The following is an 18,623-nucleotide window of genomic DNA, read 5'->3' on the forward strand; positions in this document are numbered from 1 at the left end:
TAGCAATTATTTGTTGAAAAAATTGAAAATTTATCGTAATCGTCGTGTTATATCTTGTAAATACGTTTCTCGATGTAAAATTTTTAAATTGTAAATAAGTTATCTCGGAAAAGAATTTGTAATAATAAATTGAAAGAAACGTTCAATTAAATCTTGATAGAGAGATTCTCCAAATCATTTTCGATGAATGTTTCTCTGTTCGTTGAATGCGCATCTATTATCGATCATTCTGCGTATATCTCTAAAGCAATAATAAAATATTCATAGTCGAGATGAATATTCACTATCAGAATATTCCTTCATGAAAAGTGAAAAACTAAATAAAGTATAAAACTAAACATACAAAATAAATGTAAAATTAAAGTACATTGAAAGAGCAAAAGAATGCTACGAGGTTCTTTATGTTTTACGTAATGGAAAATTAAATAAAATGGCTTGGAATTAAATGCAAACTTATATATTTCGAGTTCCGAATCAAACATAAAAATATTCATTCGCGATTGTAAAATATTTACTTGTAAATAAACAATATATCAGTTTTAATGGCAATACGAGTCAAGTGTCGATCTTATAACACAATTATTTATTATACAATCAAATAAGTATGGAACAAATTACAAAGAAAAGTTAGCGAACGTTTCGACCCAATTTTTGGGCCATCTTCAGCGCAAATGTAATGATGTGATAAAAAATAATAAAAGGTTTTATATCGGAGTCAATTACAAAGTGTGCCGTCTAAAGTAATAATAAATGCCTCGGTATCTCATTATTTTGACGATGCCTGTAATAAAATCAGTCAAATTTAGTTTACATTATTTATTTAATTTATTTTACTTTTTGTTCTTTATTTTCATATAATTTTTTCTTTGACAAATTTGACTGATTTTATTACAGGCATCGTCAAAATAATGAGATACCGAGGCATTTATTATTACTTTAGACGGCACATTTTGTAATTGACTCCGATATAAAACCTTTTGTTTTTATCACATTATCACATTTGCGCTGAAGATGGCTCAAAAATAGGGCCGAAACGTTTGCTAACTTTTCTTTGTAATGTGTTCCATACTTATTTGATTGTATAACAAATAACTGTGTTATAAGATCGACACTTGACTCGTATTGCCATTAAAACTGATTTGTTTAATTTTATATTTCAAGTCTTATTTTTTTATTAATTGAACAATATATGTATGTCAGAGTGATAAGGATGTAGGAATTAAAGTGACCATATCCGAATGGTGATGAATAAAAGAGAGAAAAATATATATTTACAAGAGTGAGAGAGAGAGTAAATGTCTTCGATTACTAATACGTTTACTTCTAAAACGCGAATGGCACAGTAAACATCACGTACGATGAATTATCCGTGCGCGTATTTACTGACGTGCGTCATCGCGAACGATGCATTTGTCCAGAGACATTGATGTATCTTTCGCTGTGCGTTCAAAGGTGAAGGTCGCAAACTTGCGCGCATTCGCGTCGTTTCATTGCTCGTATGCAAATTTCATGGATCTCGTTTGCGAGAACAGAGGCACCGACATCTTGAACATCCGCCACGTTTCGGTGGATTTCGCCATTTAAAAAGGAATGAACATTCCTAACATTCCGCTGCGGAAATGATATTAGTTGACGCGATTAAATTATTCTCATTGGAGAAGACGAGATCGATGTAGAGATCGAGGGTTAATTTTAATAATAGACACATTTAATGTCATTTAATGCGTTGGACGAGAATTGAATTCATAATCAAGTTGCTTGATATTACAAATGATAATGTGTTATTAAAAGACACATATTTTTTTTATTTATGGCCGAAACATGAATCATTGTCTATTATACGATATTTCGTTTATTCTTCAATTTATTTACGGATACAATTGCTCAAAATCGTTTATACGTTTATAGCTTAGATTTTATTTGTATCGAAAAATCAAAAACATTAATTTGAACAAAATTTTCCTCTCCACTAATACACAAATTTTGTCAATCGATATTGGAGCAACATGAAATGTCAGTAATGAAAACAAGATAACTGAAGGAAACGCGTGGTTTTAATTATATCGAACATTAATATCCCTCTTGTTAATGCCTATGAAATTAACCGGAAATGTCGTAGCCTGCCGTAATTTCCGGTGGACGTCGGTAAAGCAGTACTAGGATACGAGAAAATCGATCGCATTGTGCCTGGTTTGCGAACGGTATATGTTGGAAACTTGTAGCGCGTATGCTAGGATACTGCAGGGAGCTGCATCGGAGAAGCGAAACGGAACTTTATGCTTCATGCTCACTTGTTAAATCTTAATTATGCGCAATTTAATCTCGCGCGTCCGCGAAACGACCGAGTTCTTTCGCGAGGTGAAAATCATTACTTATGGAACTGTATCTCTATTTAATCACAATTTTTAATGAAATTTATAAAATTTCCCCAATTATCGTGACCTTTATACGCGCGAGTGACAAGTAAAACATGAATTACGCGTATCGTTGCTAAAGGTACCAGGTCTCGTTCAAGTGCTACTCGACAATAATATCTGTAAATGTTTCGAGTGAAAAATGTGAAGAAATTTTCAACGCAACTGAAACGCGCAGAAGAGATGCAATTGCGATGAATCGCTTTTGCCTTTCGGCTAATATCTTAGGGTTTATCTTGTATTGTCTTATCTATCGACCGCGCGATAAAAGTGATGACGAAAAGCTGGGAATATAAACCCAGTGTGTCCGCTAACGCGTTATCCGCAATGTTTTGTGACAATAGAGGCGCGGTAACATCGTAAAACTGCGAAACGATTTCAGGCGATGTTATTTGTGTCGTAATTCTCGCAGGTCACACGACACGCGAGTTACGATCAGCATAATCGAAAGTCATAATGCTCGTCGCTTGGTCGATGCCGGCAGCTCGACGACGGTCACCGTCGATCGATCCACCCTCGACATATGTTCCGACTGACATTCGCGCATCTCTGAAATATCCGGCGAGGCTATCGTCCCTAGATATATTTCCATCAACATTCTATCTCGCGAAACAAGTACGCGCGCAAAAATTGCGCGCGAGAATATTTTCCGCGATGATCCAATTGTTTGGCATGGAAACGCGTAGAAATGCGTCGGGATATTACAGCGATGATATCACAATGGTGGAATAAAATACACGCGTCCTTATGAAAAATCTTCCATAGAGCAGAAGCGATCAATCACGAATGACAAATTTCCTCGTTCGATAAAATAACGTCTATAAAATGGATCTTCTCTTAATGAAAACATCGTACAACGTTGCGGGCGCGTGATTCGAGCTATACATTATCATCAATTTTTGCCAAACTGTATCCATAGTCGGGAATTCTTTTTTGGAAAAAATTCTAGATTCGCGGGGCATCGGAGATTGATAATTTTCAGAAACATCGCATCAACGCGAAACGTTTCATATCTCGTCGACGGATGCGAATTACGACGATGCGAGCTTTTGTCACGTAGGAGCTCTTTTGTAGCGAATTTCGTCCAAATACTCCCGTGAGGTCTTAAATTGAAATAGTTGGGGGCAAGAGGGGGAACGGGCGCGAAGCTTACTAAACCTTGATTGAATTCGGGTTGTGCGAAATTAGGCCAGAGTTTACGCGCCTGCGGTGTATTTTGACTTAAGCTCGGATTACGTGCGGTCACCGTTGAAATCGCGCGGCTGATTTTGATTCTACACGGTGACAGTTTCAACAGTTTCTCGCGGTAAAGAGAACTCGCGCGCTGCTTTAATTTGAATATTTTAATTAATCGCGGAGCGTACGACAAAGTTATAATATTTCGCCGGACACTTTTTGATATTACATTTAATCAGATTATTGCGCCGCTATTACTGGTCTCCCGGCGCGTATGTAGATTTTAATTAAATTAACGAATGGTACATTTGCGGACGAGGAAATGATTTACTCGAGCCATTGTTCCTAATGTTTTAATTGATCTAATTTCGCATGCTCGCCTAGGAAGAAATTGGACTCGAGAAACTGTCGACTCGAAAAACTTGCGATACACCAACATTAATTAATATATATATATATATATATATATATATATATATATATATATTAATTGTAATTCTCGCTGCAAAATTAATTAATACACTTCCATGTTACGTAATATGCTCATGCGTGCAAAATTATCGAGTCTTTATTACATCCAGCGATCGTATAACGCTTAATTGCTCATTTATTCGCTCGAGTTATTCTCCTTATCGCGAATATTATACGATATTCTCCGTGGAGATTTTTTTACACGTCATTAATGGCGGGGACAGTTATTTATCTTGGATTTTTGTAGAAAGAGCGTTCGCACAGTCGCTAGAGAGAGGCGGCGCGATTATAGCCGAAGGCGCACGTTTATTCGACGACGGGCTTTTAGAGCAAACAAAAGCGGAATCCCGCTTTTATAGAAGATTAATGCCTCGACCACGAGGATAAACGGTACACATTTAGCTGCAAAGGCCAGTGCGTTTTCGAGAGGTCAAAGAGATTCGCTCGAGCTCGACGTTCATGATTGAGTACAACTTGAGGTACGAGCTTCCTCTTCGTGGCTTTTAAGTAAAAGTGCTACTGCTCGCCACTCTATATTTGTGTATACGCAAGCGGCGATACTCGCGAAATTAATTCGCGGTAGTTTGGTACGCATGACAAACAGGAAACGATTGTGTTTCATCGTTAAAGCTGCGAACAAAACGTCTCTGCCAATTGGATCATCGTCTATTACGTAGCGTTTATTATCGGACCGATAATGATCGATAATTGGCGCGAGATAAAGTCGACAAAGAAACGCGCACCGCGCGGATAAAAATATATATAGATGTAGATCCCTGTGCACAATTGACTTGACATTGATTCAATCCGCTAACCCGGTCGTCACGTTTGTTTTCTGTTTAATGAACACGTGGATTTAAATTGATGGATACATATCCATCGTTATTAAGCGCACTGCGTGTGATAAATAGAGATGAACTTGGCGAACCGCGGTGTTTTTATTGTAAAAATATCCACGTTATAGCGAGTCGGGTGCATCGCTTGTGAAGCTTTTATATCGCCGCAGGATTTACGCTTCCTCTTTCATCCCTCCTCCAGCCTGCCTCCCATCTTCACTTTGCACTACTTTGAATTCATTTAATTGTCCGTATACAATATTTACGATTGTTCTTGGCCGCACATGTTTTGGAATGAAAGCGTTGTAGAAAGATGTTATAGATTATCTCATCAAATTAAATTAAATTTAGATTTACCAATGTTTTATAAGATGAAATATTTTTCGCATAGTTGTTTCAAGATGATAATTTCTTATCGTTGGTATTATTTTTCTTAGAGAGTGAAATATATAAATTTGTCAAGCTCATTTGATAATAATCTTGCATTATTCGAGTAAAATAATTTTGCGTTTTCATGTTATTAATATTATATAATTGAATATGTTATGGCATAAAAGATTTTAAACAAATCAATTTTTTTATTTCATGAAATAGAATGTTTGTGTACGTACGAGAGTGCGAGAGAAAGAGTTTAAACAAGAAACGAATACGGGAAGAGTGGAGAGTATATCGCTACTCGTCAAGTGCAGAGCGTCAAAGGAAATTTCGCTAAAACAAGCGTGGGACAAAGTTTGCGCGCTATTCCGTAGTATTTGCGATTGGTGCATCCTGTTTTGAAAATCAATCATTCGTTGAGAGTACGTCAAAGACACCGTTTCCTTTTATCATCGCTTTTCTTTTCTTTTTTTTTCTTTTCCTTCCTTTCCTTTCTTTTATCAAAACGCATACATAGGTAAACTTTGCCCATTTGTATGCACAAGTTGTTCATCGAATATAATAATATCTCTCTTATATTTTCGAGCAAACAGCGTGCTTCTCCAACGAGCGGATTAATTCGTCAAATACAGATTTATTCAACGAATCACTTGGCTGTATTCACTCGTATTCGCATTGAAATTAATGCATATGTTTGTACGACATGCGAATGATTTCATCGGAATAAAAAAGCGGGGAAAAAGAAAGAAAAGTGTACGCAAGACGGATGTGTGTGGGTGAAAAGAGACGTGTAAGAGACAAAAGGAGAAAAGGGGAAGAGAAAAGATTGGTGGCGATCCGAGCTACGAAGAGACGATGAAGAAGGGTTTCTCGAAGCAGGGGTTCGTTTTGAGGAGGGTTGGTGGAAACGGCTCGGCAGCAAGATTATCTTGCCGCTAAATTGACGTCCCTTTCGCAGACACGCGCGACTAGCCGTAATCGAAATTGTTCCCGCCTCCCTTCCTTCCTCTCCTCTCTTTTCCTTTGTCAGGACAGAAATATCGCGAGCAGAATGCATTTGCATTTATAATAAACGCCAGCTATTGCACAGCCTATCTGGCTCGCTATTATACCGTTTCGTTATAATCTGCTGTTCTTCTCTAGGGTTGTAATTCCGACGGCAAAAAAAGAGGGTTGGTCTTCTTTACATTGTAAGATTTTGCGCGGAGAAACAGAAATTTACGCGTTGAAAGATGTTTGCTTTTCAAGAATGTGCCATATCTAAAGGAAAAAAATGTGATTTTTTTAATTATTATGCGATTATTTCGCGTTAAATATACGCGAAATAATCGCATAATATGTGCTATATATATGTGCTATAATATTTTCAATTTAATTTGCTATAATATTTCATAATTATAATATTTTAATTCAATTTGCTATAATATTTTCAATTTAAAATTAAAAATTTTAATATCTTATATGCGTATGATGCGATAATATTTTTCTTTCACTTATTTTGCTGTTAACAATAAAATGCAATTTTCACATTTGCTTGATTATTAGATTTAAATGATTATACTTTACGTTACGTGAAATATGAATCATAAAAATGTCGAATTACAAACGTGGCCAATTATTTTGTAAAAAGACTTTTCTTTTCTTTTTCCTCTTTGCTTTTCCGCGCTTCTTCCCTGGAGGAATGTACCTTAGATACGCGGCTGATTAAATGGTCGATAGCGAAGAGTGATTCGATGGTATTGTGAAGAGCTAATCGTGTGAAATTCATGTGTCCCTTGGTATTTCGGTCAGCGAGCAAGATAAAGAATTATCGCTGTGTTCGAAAGAGGATGGGACGTGGATTACTAGCGAACGCTACTCGAATAAAAATCGAATAGTCGATCGCAGGAATTCCGCGTCGAATCCGAGAGCGAGTCTCGACGACCCGATTGTACCCCAGCTCCTGCATTTCTTTCAACATTTTCTCGTATCGCGATACATATCGACTGATTAATCGCGTTTGCAAGAACCAATCCGTTATGTTTGTCGCTAAATGTTACATTAATCTCGAGAGAAAAGTTCAAGATGTGTGTTTTACTATGATACTTTTCAGAGCTTACTTTTGCAGCTGGAAATGGATCGTGGATATTCCCTTTGACCCGTTTCCTCGTTATATCACTGACAGTGGATAAATGAAAATAACATAAAGCAAAAAAGAAACGTAGCGACACGGAATTATCGCGCGCATCATTACGCAGGGCCGATGGCGAAATAAACGACGGAGAAAGTATCGGAAGATGTATAGATACGCAGGTAGGCACGCATACCTGAGAAGAGACATGCGTCGCAGGTACGGTGCAAGCGAAGGAGAAGGAGCAAAGAGCACGTCTCGGCGAGTCTCGGTCGAGGTAGAGAGATGGACGAAGAGGAGGAGATGTGTCGAAGGGAGAGAAGCCGACGAGAAACAGGGAGCGAGAGCGAGAGATGGAGAACGAATAGAGGCGGCTGGATAGAGAGAAAGGCCAAACGGGTTGTCGGGGTGTCGGGAGCGGGACGCGGCGAAGGGAAGGGAGGACGGACACGACGAGAGGTGGAGGTTTCGAGTGGTTCAGTTGTAGCGGCACCGTGGCTGAGATCGGATGCGCGTGTCCATCGTCTTCCTTCCGGCGACTCGCGTGTCGGGGCCACGCGCGCGTGACTTCTTCGTCCGGTTCGTCCCGCTCGTCCCGTCGCCCCGCCTCGTCTCGTCTCGTCTCGTCTCGTCTCGCTCGCCGGGGTCCGATCAGCCGCGCGGCTCTTCTACTGATCTCGCGGCGCCCGCGTCGACCTTCCGTTTTCACTAGAGGCGAACCGTCCGCACGAAACTTTCAAACGACTACTGCGCGGTCTGCCTCGCCGTAAAATCTCGGCTATAAAAAGCCTCTTGAAAGAGAGCAGCTCGAACGTTGACGGCATTGTTCTCCATCGATGACATTTTTATCGCAAATTTGAAAGAACGCGTCCGCGTCTTTAATCGAGGCGACGAGTGAAAATTTAAAAAAAATCGCAGCAATTCTGTTCCGACAGGTGCGAGAGAAGGAGTTCCTCGTCGGCTCGGTCGCGAAAGAAAGAGGAGAAAAGAAATGTAGAGAAATGCAGGCGTGATGGTACTCGTGTTGTCGTGCACTCTCGAAATGATATTCCGCAAAAAGTCATGCGTGATGCGCCGGAAACGAAACGGCCTAGGCGCGCCGGTGCACCGATGTACGGGTAACCAACCTGCGGGGTTAACGTTATGGTAACGTGAATCGATCGCCTTGATTTTCGTTCTCCCCCCGTAACATCTGTCACGGCAAGAACTCGTGATCGAACTGCGTGCATGTTACGAGAACCGTGTTTCCGAGTGAATCTGTCGGGAGTAGTTTCGTAGACGTTATTGCGAATTATTGTACAATGTTAACATTTCTCTACGCTTGAAAGTGCGCAATTTTTCCGAAATATTGCTCTCTAATTTTTGTAACTCTTCATCGAAAGGACACGCGGAGAAGAGGGGGGGAAAAAGGAGTGACTTTGCTGCGTATCATGAACATGGCGTATGCGTCGTTTCTCTCTCTCTAGGAATCACCGGCCGGCAATTACACGCTGTCGATTGCGACAGAGAAGTTCTGTAATCAAGAAGGACACGTTTTCCGATCGGAACTCGGACGGAATTGTGATAAATGTCCGCTCCTACGACGAATACGACTAAATGCGAAATTAAAATTAAAATTGATTAAACATGGGAGACTTTTATTCTCGTCAAAAATCGAAACGATCAAGAGATAATATGCGTGAATCCCTCTTAAATACATATCAGTATACTGCACCCTAGTATCATGGCTAGCGACGACAGATAAAGACAAATCCATTCTGTGATATGATTTTTATGCTCTTTTAAGGAGAGATGGAAGCTTTTATTTGCACCAATTGAAAATTAAGCTGATGTATCGTCGGTGCTTGAAAGAACGAGCGATAACGCGGACTTTCAGACAACTCGATAAGATTTAACGTTCATACAATAAAAGCACAACTGATATTCGCTCCAAACCCGCGAAATGCAAGAACTAACACAATTTCATTATTTCAATCATAAAGACCTCCTCCTTCCTTTATTAGCTTAACGAGGAAAGCTTGAAATCACGAGGAGAGACGGTGATTTTTATTCCGTGATATAAAAACTAACTACTAAAACGTAGACTTTACAACGCGCGGATTATATCGATGCCACGTCGGATAAGAAAAAGAAAATTGCGAGTCAATTGGACCCTTGTCGCCGCAATGGAATTTAAAGAGGAATTTCAGCATCAACTGACGGCAGGATAATGCGAGAGATGCAAGGCATACATATATATAAAATTAACAAGTACCCAATAGTTATATATGCGAAAGAATGGAGTCTCATATGCCTGCTTATGGCGACGATATCGAGGAAATAAGGCTCGGTAGTCGGGATTGACAACAATGTCTAGACCAGGCAAGGATCCGGTGCAGAAGTGCCACTCGGATCCGGGTGCTGCAGGTACTTCATGCAGCCTAAGCAAGCGGATTTCAAGGAGGCAAGTGCCATGCATTCCATCCTCACCGAATACACGCAAATGTGTGTTAACCTTGGATGGATACAGTTACGTGATCGGTGAGTGAAGACGCGATTATATCATCATATATCTCAAATGTATATGATACACTACAATAATATATAAATAAATATCAAGAATATATAAACGAACAAGCAGTAATAACAAACATAATATTTTCCATGCGAGGCATTTATTTCAATAATCCCACCTTCGCGAAAGGTAGACATTAGTCTCGCTGACAAAAGTTTATTAAAGTTTATGAAATGATCCTTCCTCGGTGTTTCTTAATTGGGGCATAAAGTGTAAAATAAAATAATGAAAAAATTAACACTTTAATCCCACGGTTTTTTTAAACGAATTTTCGAACCGAGACCATTGTTAGTAACGATTATTAGTTGAGATTAAATGTTCAAAATTTAATCTTTAATTTAATCGCAAATAAAAAATAAAAATTCTACAAAAGCTTTATTAACTTTATTATAATTTGTTTTAGCTGCATAATACTAGCTCTTGTATTTTTTGCCTATTTAAATCGTTGTTTTATTTTATTCTCGCCAAAGGTTTAATTTGCAAATATGTGAGCTTAATTTGCAACGCGAGTGCATTTGTGTAGTTCTGAGGCTTCCGTGATAAATAGTTTTGTTATCCCGAAGGATAATTAGCATTTTAAAGCTCGCCGCAAGAGATGTAACGTGGTTACATTATCATTACGCGAGTTTACGACATTGTACTCACACATTAACGTCTCTTGTGTCCCTATTTAAGATTATGCGCGTGCTTGAACCCGGCTTTAATATTTTATAAATACATAAATGCTAACAAGTTAATGAATTATGCAAGTTGTTGCATTATTGTAAGATTATTCAAGTATATAAAATATAATATAAAAGATAAAATTATTGCAAATAATTTTATTAATAACAAAACATAATTTATATAATACAAAATAATATAAAACGCGAATTAACAAATTTAAAAAGATAAATTGACAAAAAATTTTTTTATGCCTTCTGTATATAATTGACTAATGATTTACATTTCATTTCTATTAATTACATTTTTTATATAAATTTGAGAATAAAAACTTGTAGGACTCATTTAATCCGTTAATTTACGCTCGAAAAGTTTCAACGAACAATGGTTTTTTTAATTATAAAACAAAAACGTCAATTGCACGTGTTGTATATACATATGCATGTCCTATACTCGTATTTACTCTTACATTAATTAGACACATGATGAAGGATGGTTTTTATATGCGAAAAGTTTGATATTCCGCCGACTTAATTAATCCAATCGTGTGTGCGAACAAGGTAGAGAATATGGAACAAGTTTCTATTTATTAGTAACAAAAATTACTACATTACTAATGTAATATCTCGGAAACACGCCAGTACAGATATCCTTAAAATAAAATTCAGTTCATATATATCGTCGGAAAGTTCAAAGAAAATGCGCGCATTTTATATAATAGTTGAACTATAATTGACATTTCTTTTGTTTTTGAACTTATGCTCGACGCATCTCTTTATATCGTCATCACCAAAAGACACGGCATTATCACGAAGAATGCGTGCTTTTCAAATTTCACGTATTCAAACGCTTTTAACGCATTCTTGAAACATCTTTCGTCGCGATAAAACAAAATTTGGATGTTTCTCAAATAATAAAAGGTTACAATCCATCTACGAGCTTAACGTGTATCGATCTCTTATGTGTACTCTTGCGGAAGTTTTATATTTTCACGATCGCCACGAAAAAAAAAGCTATCGCTCCCTCAGGTCCAATTATAGGTTTCCTATGTTCTAAACTCGAAATATTGGAAAGCCTATGTGTTGCCAAATATTCTTCACGAGATCAATATTTCGATGCATTCTACTTGCGAGAATAAAATTATTATGACACTTTGATCTCGGATATTTCGAGCTGTCTATTTTAATGTCCATCTTCGAAAGGTGTACTTTCGAAATTTCTTATCGATTCGATGTGTTATATTTGCGCATCCTTTATACAAGTTTCGTTTGAAATTCAATTATCTTGCAAAGTTGAAATAGAGTGTGGATGAGAGAGAAGGTCTCTCTCTTACGTGCAAGAAAACATAATAATATCCATATGTACAGTCAGATGCTGTGCCCAGATACGATAAATTATTGGCGGAAATTTATTCTTTGCACAACCGACGATCGTTTAAAATAAAAGTTGCATGCAACTATGTATTATTCATGAACGAAAGTTCGTGACTCGATGCTTTTCCTCTTCTGTGCCGCATATATAACACGTAATATGATTATTTCCGCATTATCCGTTGTGATAAGCGATCATTAGAGGCGCGCGCGCTCGACGAGCGCAATCAATGCCCGGTAACAATTTAATTTAGAATTAATCCGACGTTTCTCCGCGGCTCATTTGGTAGGCGGAATACGGTCTCAATGTAATTATAATCTCGCTATTAATAATTAACGACTGCCCGCGGTGTCCAATCGCGACATTTCGCTGCATATCACATGGCATAGCGTATATCGCGTGTGTAATGTTCGAAAGGCGTAATGTATCGCGGACATTCAACCGAAAAAGCCACACGCGAACGTGCGAGGGCAGTTATTAAGAATTATGCAAATCTGGACCGCCGCGCCACGCAGAGCGCTTTGCACTTATCTCGCATGCATTAATGCGGCAGAAAACAAGAGCGAAACGTGTTTGCGTCCCTTCCCGGTTAATCTTATTTTTCTCTCGGGACACGACAGAGGGAGGGAGAGAGAGAGACGGAGAGAAAAAGGGAAAAAGAGAGCCCGTGTGTTAATATGGGCCGCGCTACATGGTCGCCGCTACTGCAACTCGACGTAACTCGAAAACTACTATCATTAAAGCGAATTCAAAAGAGGTAGTTTGCAAAAGGAAAAACGGGTCGCCCGCGGTTGATGAAAGACGTACGCTTCGTTTTAAAAACTTTTCATTTTTCTCATCCACTCTTATTTCTTTGTTTTCTTCCCCCTTTTTTCTATGCGTCTTTGCTCGTTAAATTTCTTCAGCGTATCTCGACAGACAGATTTTACTCCCCAACGACTTCATTCGACCAATACACGCGGTATACGTACATACGTGAGATTAAAAAATACCCGTGTGTTTCTTTCCTCTTACAATTTTGCGGGATGTCTCGAATATCTGCGGATATTCGGCGGAAAATCTCTTTATCCGTCGGGACCCCAGCCGCTACAGAAGTTTGGGGTCGGAAACGAGAGATCCGTTTAATGAGATTAACGTCTTTTATCAGTGTCCATCTTTGCATCGCTCCTCTCGCACTCGACTTAACTCGACTTTTCCGCCGGCTGATTGCGAGAAAATTGATTCGATCGTTGTTTGTGACAAAATTATTCATGCGATTAAACTTCTTTGAGCGCGCCTATCCATTTCCCCTAAGTCGAGGAATGTAATAGAATTGTCGGCATTTCCAATCTGCAGATTTAATTAATCTTGTGACATTTGGCGGAAGAGGAAGTTTATGTTTTTATTTTCATGCTCGATCTCTGTTATCATACACGAATCACTACATCGTTTATCAATTTATTCTGACGTTGGCCACGCAGTAACGCATAAATCAACTTAATCAAGTTGTGTAAAAAAAAACCTATCAAACAAATGCCCCGTTTTCTTTACACGTGGTGAAAGTTCAAAAGTTTCATAATTATATATAACTGTAGAATACGTTTATTTATACATTAAGCCGGATAGATAAATAAATGGATAAATGTCTAGTACAAATATCTAGTCGAATTTCTTGCCAATTCGATATAACAATGACATTAATTGCTTTCGTCTTAAATATCGTCACAACGATCGTTCAATGTTTACATGCATCCGCTAACATCCACTTATTCGATCGATCTCACATAAACGTCGCGTTTTACTCGGTCAATTAATTGCCCGTCTCGAATTGCTTCTGTATGATTTATGTATACTATGGACAATATAATGAACGCAAACAATTTTCTGTTTCTATTCAGAAGCCACTCAAAATACCTAGATGCACTCAAAATACCTACATGTTGCTAGTCAGTTTTACACATGTATATTTTTTTATAATTTCTATTCTTGTTCGATTTAATTTGATTTTAATCGTTTGTATTTTGATTGTGAGCAATCATTACAAATAATCGCTACGATTTATCGAGTAAAAAATTACAAATGAGAAGATAACACAAATGAACGTTATTAAAGTGAAAAAGCCAAATTATTGAAACCTTTTTTCATCGATATGTAAAATCTCGTTGTTTGCACTTTGTAATTAAATTGATTTATATAATACATCACTCATATTTACTTTTAAATATAAAATATATTGATTAACTGACTTCCTTTAATTTTTGCATCGAATAGGAGTGCAATTGTCGATACAAATTGTGTAGGAAAAAAGAAAAAATTTTGCGACGTTTGCTTTGACACTCGAAACAACATTTTCACTCGATGTGTGCAATCAATTGAAATCTGTACAATGTCGAGTTTGCAAGGAAGGATAAGAAATAGAAAATATTGATTTTCCTTTGTGTGTGACTTTGCTGGCTTCGTTAAATTGTCTTGAACTAACGTCCTGTGGAAGGAACGAACGTTGATCAAGGAACATTGATCTTTGAGCAAGTTTATTTGTCATTTCCTTTAAGAAAGAGGAGAAGCTTCATCAAAGCTTTTCTCGCTGTCTTGACAAATGACTCTATTTTTATCTTACCTAATATGTTTTCTGTACAAATCAATTTCGAATACCTTGAGGAAAAAAGAGAAAGAGGGACATGCGCGGCATAGTTACTTTATAAGCTTATACAATTAAGAGATTGAAACATTCTTTAGAAAAAATTGCATATTCCTTTTATTTAAATTAATAATTATTCTTGATTGAAAAAATTATTTGGCACGCAAAAGTACATAAAAGCATGTAAATTGCTTTTTTATATCAATTCTCTTTAACGAGTCTTTGCGAATTAATGATTTCGTCAATACGTAAAATAATTTAGACACGAGTGAAGAGAGACTGGAATCACGTTCAGTATTCGCACTTTGATTCATGATTTATTTTCTGTAGGCTCAGCAATGATATGAAAACAGCCCGCTTTAATGGAAGAAGGGTCCTAATCGTGATGACCTCGTTTTAAATTACAGTGAATTTAATTTTTGTTTGTTTTGAAGAAGTTTGCGACTAAAGATCTGCGCACGTGCCACTACGGTTCGGTGAGCTCTCCCATTATTTCGGAAATAAAACTCTCCCCGTCAGTTTAGCAATATCTATTGTACGACGTTTAGCCGTTATTGACGTTCACTCTTTCATATACTTGTCATCAAACTGTTAATTAGACGATGCTAAATGACACGCATCGCATTAGAAGCTTACGATGAGCAACAACATTCGGAAGCAAAAATCTAACAAATTTTTTTTATATGATTAACCATTAAAGAAATAATATTTTAGAAAAAATTATATTATGGATATATCGTTGTTAAAACAATTTTTTAAAACAATTCATCTATAATATGCATTTTGCGTTTATCAAAACGGCTTAACGAATTTTCGCATTAGAAAAGAGGGCAACTGGCCAAATGCTGGTAAGAACTTCGAACTCCCATTGGACTGTAAAACGACTATGCCAAATGCGACTAAACTTGGAGAACAATTCTGTTCATGGTCGCACCACTGGGATTTGTTTTACTAGAAATTTTACAAAGCCTTTAAATTTGTTCAAGCTTGAAACAAAAATTTTCGATGATACTTGAACAGTTTTGCTTGAATCATAATATCAGCGTTATTTAAAAATTATTGTGTTTTAGGATTTTTTTTGTAATGAAGAAAATATAATTTAATGATAATTGAAAGATACCCAAGATATATAATTAAATGATTTGATTTAAAGAATTTGTATATATTTGTGAATATATATTTATATATTGAAAATTATCTCAGAAGAGAGAAAACTTTTCCAAAAGAGAGAGATATTCCTTATTTCAAACATATATTTTATATATATGATATAATTACCGCAAATTGATCACCTCAAAATTGAAAAAAAAAAGTAATTTAGAGCTTATTGTTGTTGAATGAAAATTATAATACCTAACATGTTAATTTACAAAGTATAAATATATCATTCAAATTATGTAAGATAACGTCTAAAAAATAATTGATATAAATATTCAAATTATATATAGCAATATCTAAAATAATTAAATTAATAGATATTTAATAAAAGAAACAAATACCTGAAAAATAATTTCTTTTGATAAGAAATAATAAGTTTAATAGTTTATCTCAGGGTTGCTTCACTGACGTCCGATGTCTCCTCGAGCCTTTTCCTCCTCTTGTGTTTATCCGTTGCTATTTCTTGAAAATATTTACTCATGAAAGCATGATTAATTACGATTCTGCGCACTAATTAGCAAAATACGACGATTGCTTTACAATTTGTACGGCACTCGCGATGTTAATTGATGCGTCTTTATTATATTGCGATGAGAAACAGGCGAAAATTCTGATCCGTACAGCTCTCGAAAATTGCGAGATTAAATTCATGCGCAATTCATTACGACGATGCTACATCTGTTGCCAACAAACAGTTTTCGTTTCAAAACTATTATTTGAATTATAACATAAGAGAGTGTATATATATATATATATATATATATATATATATATATATATAATAGAATTAAAATAATACAATTGAAATAAAATTACATATTCATAATATATAATATAATATTCGAAAATTGTTTACTAGTCGCGCGACAAATTTTGATGGACAAAAATACGCATTTTAATAAGTCGATATGCAAGTGCCAATTTTTTACAGTTGATAAATATCAAGTACGTGAAAAGATATATGATTGTAATTAAATACATTGCAACGCTATTCAGTTTGAAATCGATCTCGTCCGCAATGTTTTGTTAATAACTCAAAATGATAGTAGTAATTTTATTCCGATATTGTGCAACATTAACATCCAATTAATATTTAATTAATTGCTAGTGAAACGCGTTATATAAATATGCTACCAAAATATACGATCAAGAAATAATTTAAGTTGCGTGAAAATATATATATTTAATGAATTGTTGTATTTCGACGCTTATGAATTGTTAATCGTGAAAATTAATCAAACAAATTGATAATTTTTCGTAATATACTATATATTGTGTTTGTGAAATTTCTTAATTCTTTTCACGATATTTTCAAAGATAACTTTGCTTTTCGAGTCTCACGCAAGCTATATAAATAATAGTGTGTTTTGTATATACGTACATTATAAAGAGCGGAATGAATACAAAGAATTGTATGGGGAAGAGGTGGGAGTCTTTCGTCTCATCCCCCTCCACATGAAGCGCTTTAGTACGTATGCCTTGACTCCTGACCTTGTCATTCATATCGCGAAGGTGGGCGTCGTAAGACGTATGTCGCTGTATATCTTTCGATAATCGAGTATCCGAAAAGTACCAAAAGATATCGAGCGAGAAAATGTATTAATCACGATTATTAATTTGCGCGATTAATTTCCACGATTAAATATTTATAAACAATGGCATGTATCGAAACAATGGCAATTCATTAAAACATTTACATATTTCACGCCATTTACACTGATTATGAATGTTGATTATTGTATTTTCGAAAGATATTATATTGTGCGTTAACTAGTTATTAATAAAATTTTAATTGCGCGATATCGAAATAAAGTTGTTGGTGTCATTTTCAGTCGTTAATGGAACACTTTGCAGATACAGAATCGTATTAATTTCGAACGAGCGGCAATATTACAATCACTTTTAATTATATATAGTTGATATTTATTAATTGCTTAGTGAAAATTCGATTTTCGTTATAGGTTGTCAAAATGCGTATTTTATTAAATCTATCGAGAATAGTTAAACATCGTATCATTGTCGGATGTTGTATTTTTTACATATGTTTATTTTTTACTTTAACGTACATATTTATCGAGTTATAGTTTTAATGCGATATATTTATTATCAATTAATATCTGTTAACGCGCTAGTAATTTTTCGAAATGACTTTAACTTTATACGATTGTTTCGTTATTTTCGTCATTGCAATATAATAAAATAAACGCGTTGTGCTTGATAGTTGATATCGGGAATGATGTGCAAAGCATTCTGTTGAAGTGTGCGCATAATTAATTTTGCTTTCGTGAGTTGGCATGTGAATATCATGATGAAGTGGAAAAAAAAGAATTAACGAAAGAGGAAGAGAAGGCTTACGGCATCAGGCAACGACGAAACAGCCATGAAGTAAGTAATTCTTATAACTTAGTATTTATCATTTATTTTATGTAAAATTAATTACTTTTCTATCTCCGCCATTTTCACTCATGATTTATTTTATCATTGTAATATAATTTTGTGTTTGTAAAGTATTTTGTTCTTTTATTTTAAAATATTTCAAATATTTTTTAATTAATGTTACATAAATATTATTTCAATATATTGTGTTTAAAATTTTTTTTGATCATGCTTTATGAAAATTTATATTATAAAAGTATTTTCGCGGAAATTGTGTAAGTTTTTTTTCATTAAAAAAGCTAAACATTTAATTGCTCAAAAAATTATTTTTTTGAATTATTAATTATTTTGAATATTGCTTTATAATATAATTTGGATATATATATATATATATATATATATATATATATATATTTATTTCACAGTGTGAGTACTATAATTTCGTTATGCATCGATTCGGAGTTCTAAATTATTGAATAAAAAGACAATTGTATTTGTTGGC

The 18,623-nt window shown here is 35.7% G+C and overlaps 1 protein-coding gene across 8 annotated transcripts in view; it reads left to right on the forward strand.

Moving 5' to 3' along the window:
- LOC105249647 (calcium/calmodulin-dependent 3',5'-cyclic nucleotide phosphodiesterase 1) overlaps positions 1-18,623 on the forward strand; it is a 95,601-nt gene that overhangs the window by 31,951 nt on the left and 45,027 nt on the right. Inside the window, exon 1 of one of the 8 annotated variants that reach the window (XM_011255266.3) lies at positions 7,427-9,902. The exons of 5 other annotated variants lie outside the window; for them this stretch is intronic. In XM_011255266.3, the coding sequence (XP_011253568.1) occupies positions 9,731-9,902 (172 nt within the window). In that variant the 5' untranslated portion in view covers positions 7,427-9,730. Of the gene's footprint in view, positions 1-7,426; positions 9,903-18,623 lie in introns of those variants that run through there. 2 more of the 8 variants (XM_020027047.2, XM_011255259.3) reach the window with 2 other exon arrangements.

Source organism: Camponotus floridanus, unplaced genomic scaffold, assembly GCF_003227725.1.
Source record: "Camponotus floridanus strain SB8 unplaced genomic scaffold, Cflo_v7.5 scaffold1, whole genome shotgun sequence".
NCBI classification, from domain to species: domain Eukaryota; kingdom Metazoa; phylum Arthropoda; class Insecta; order Hymenoptera; family Formicidae; genus Camponotus; species Camponotus floridanus.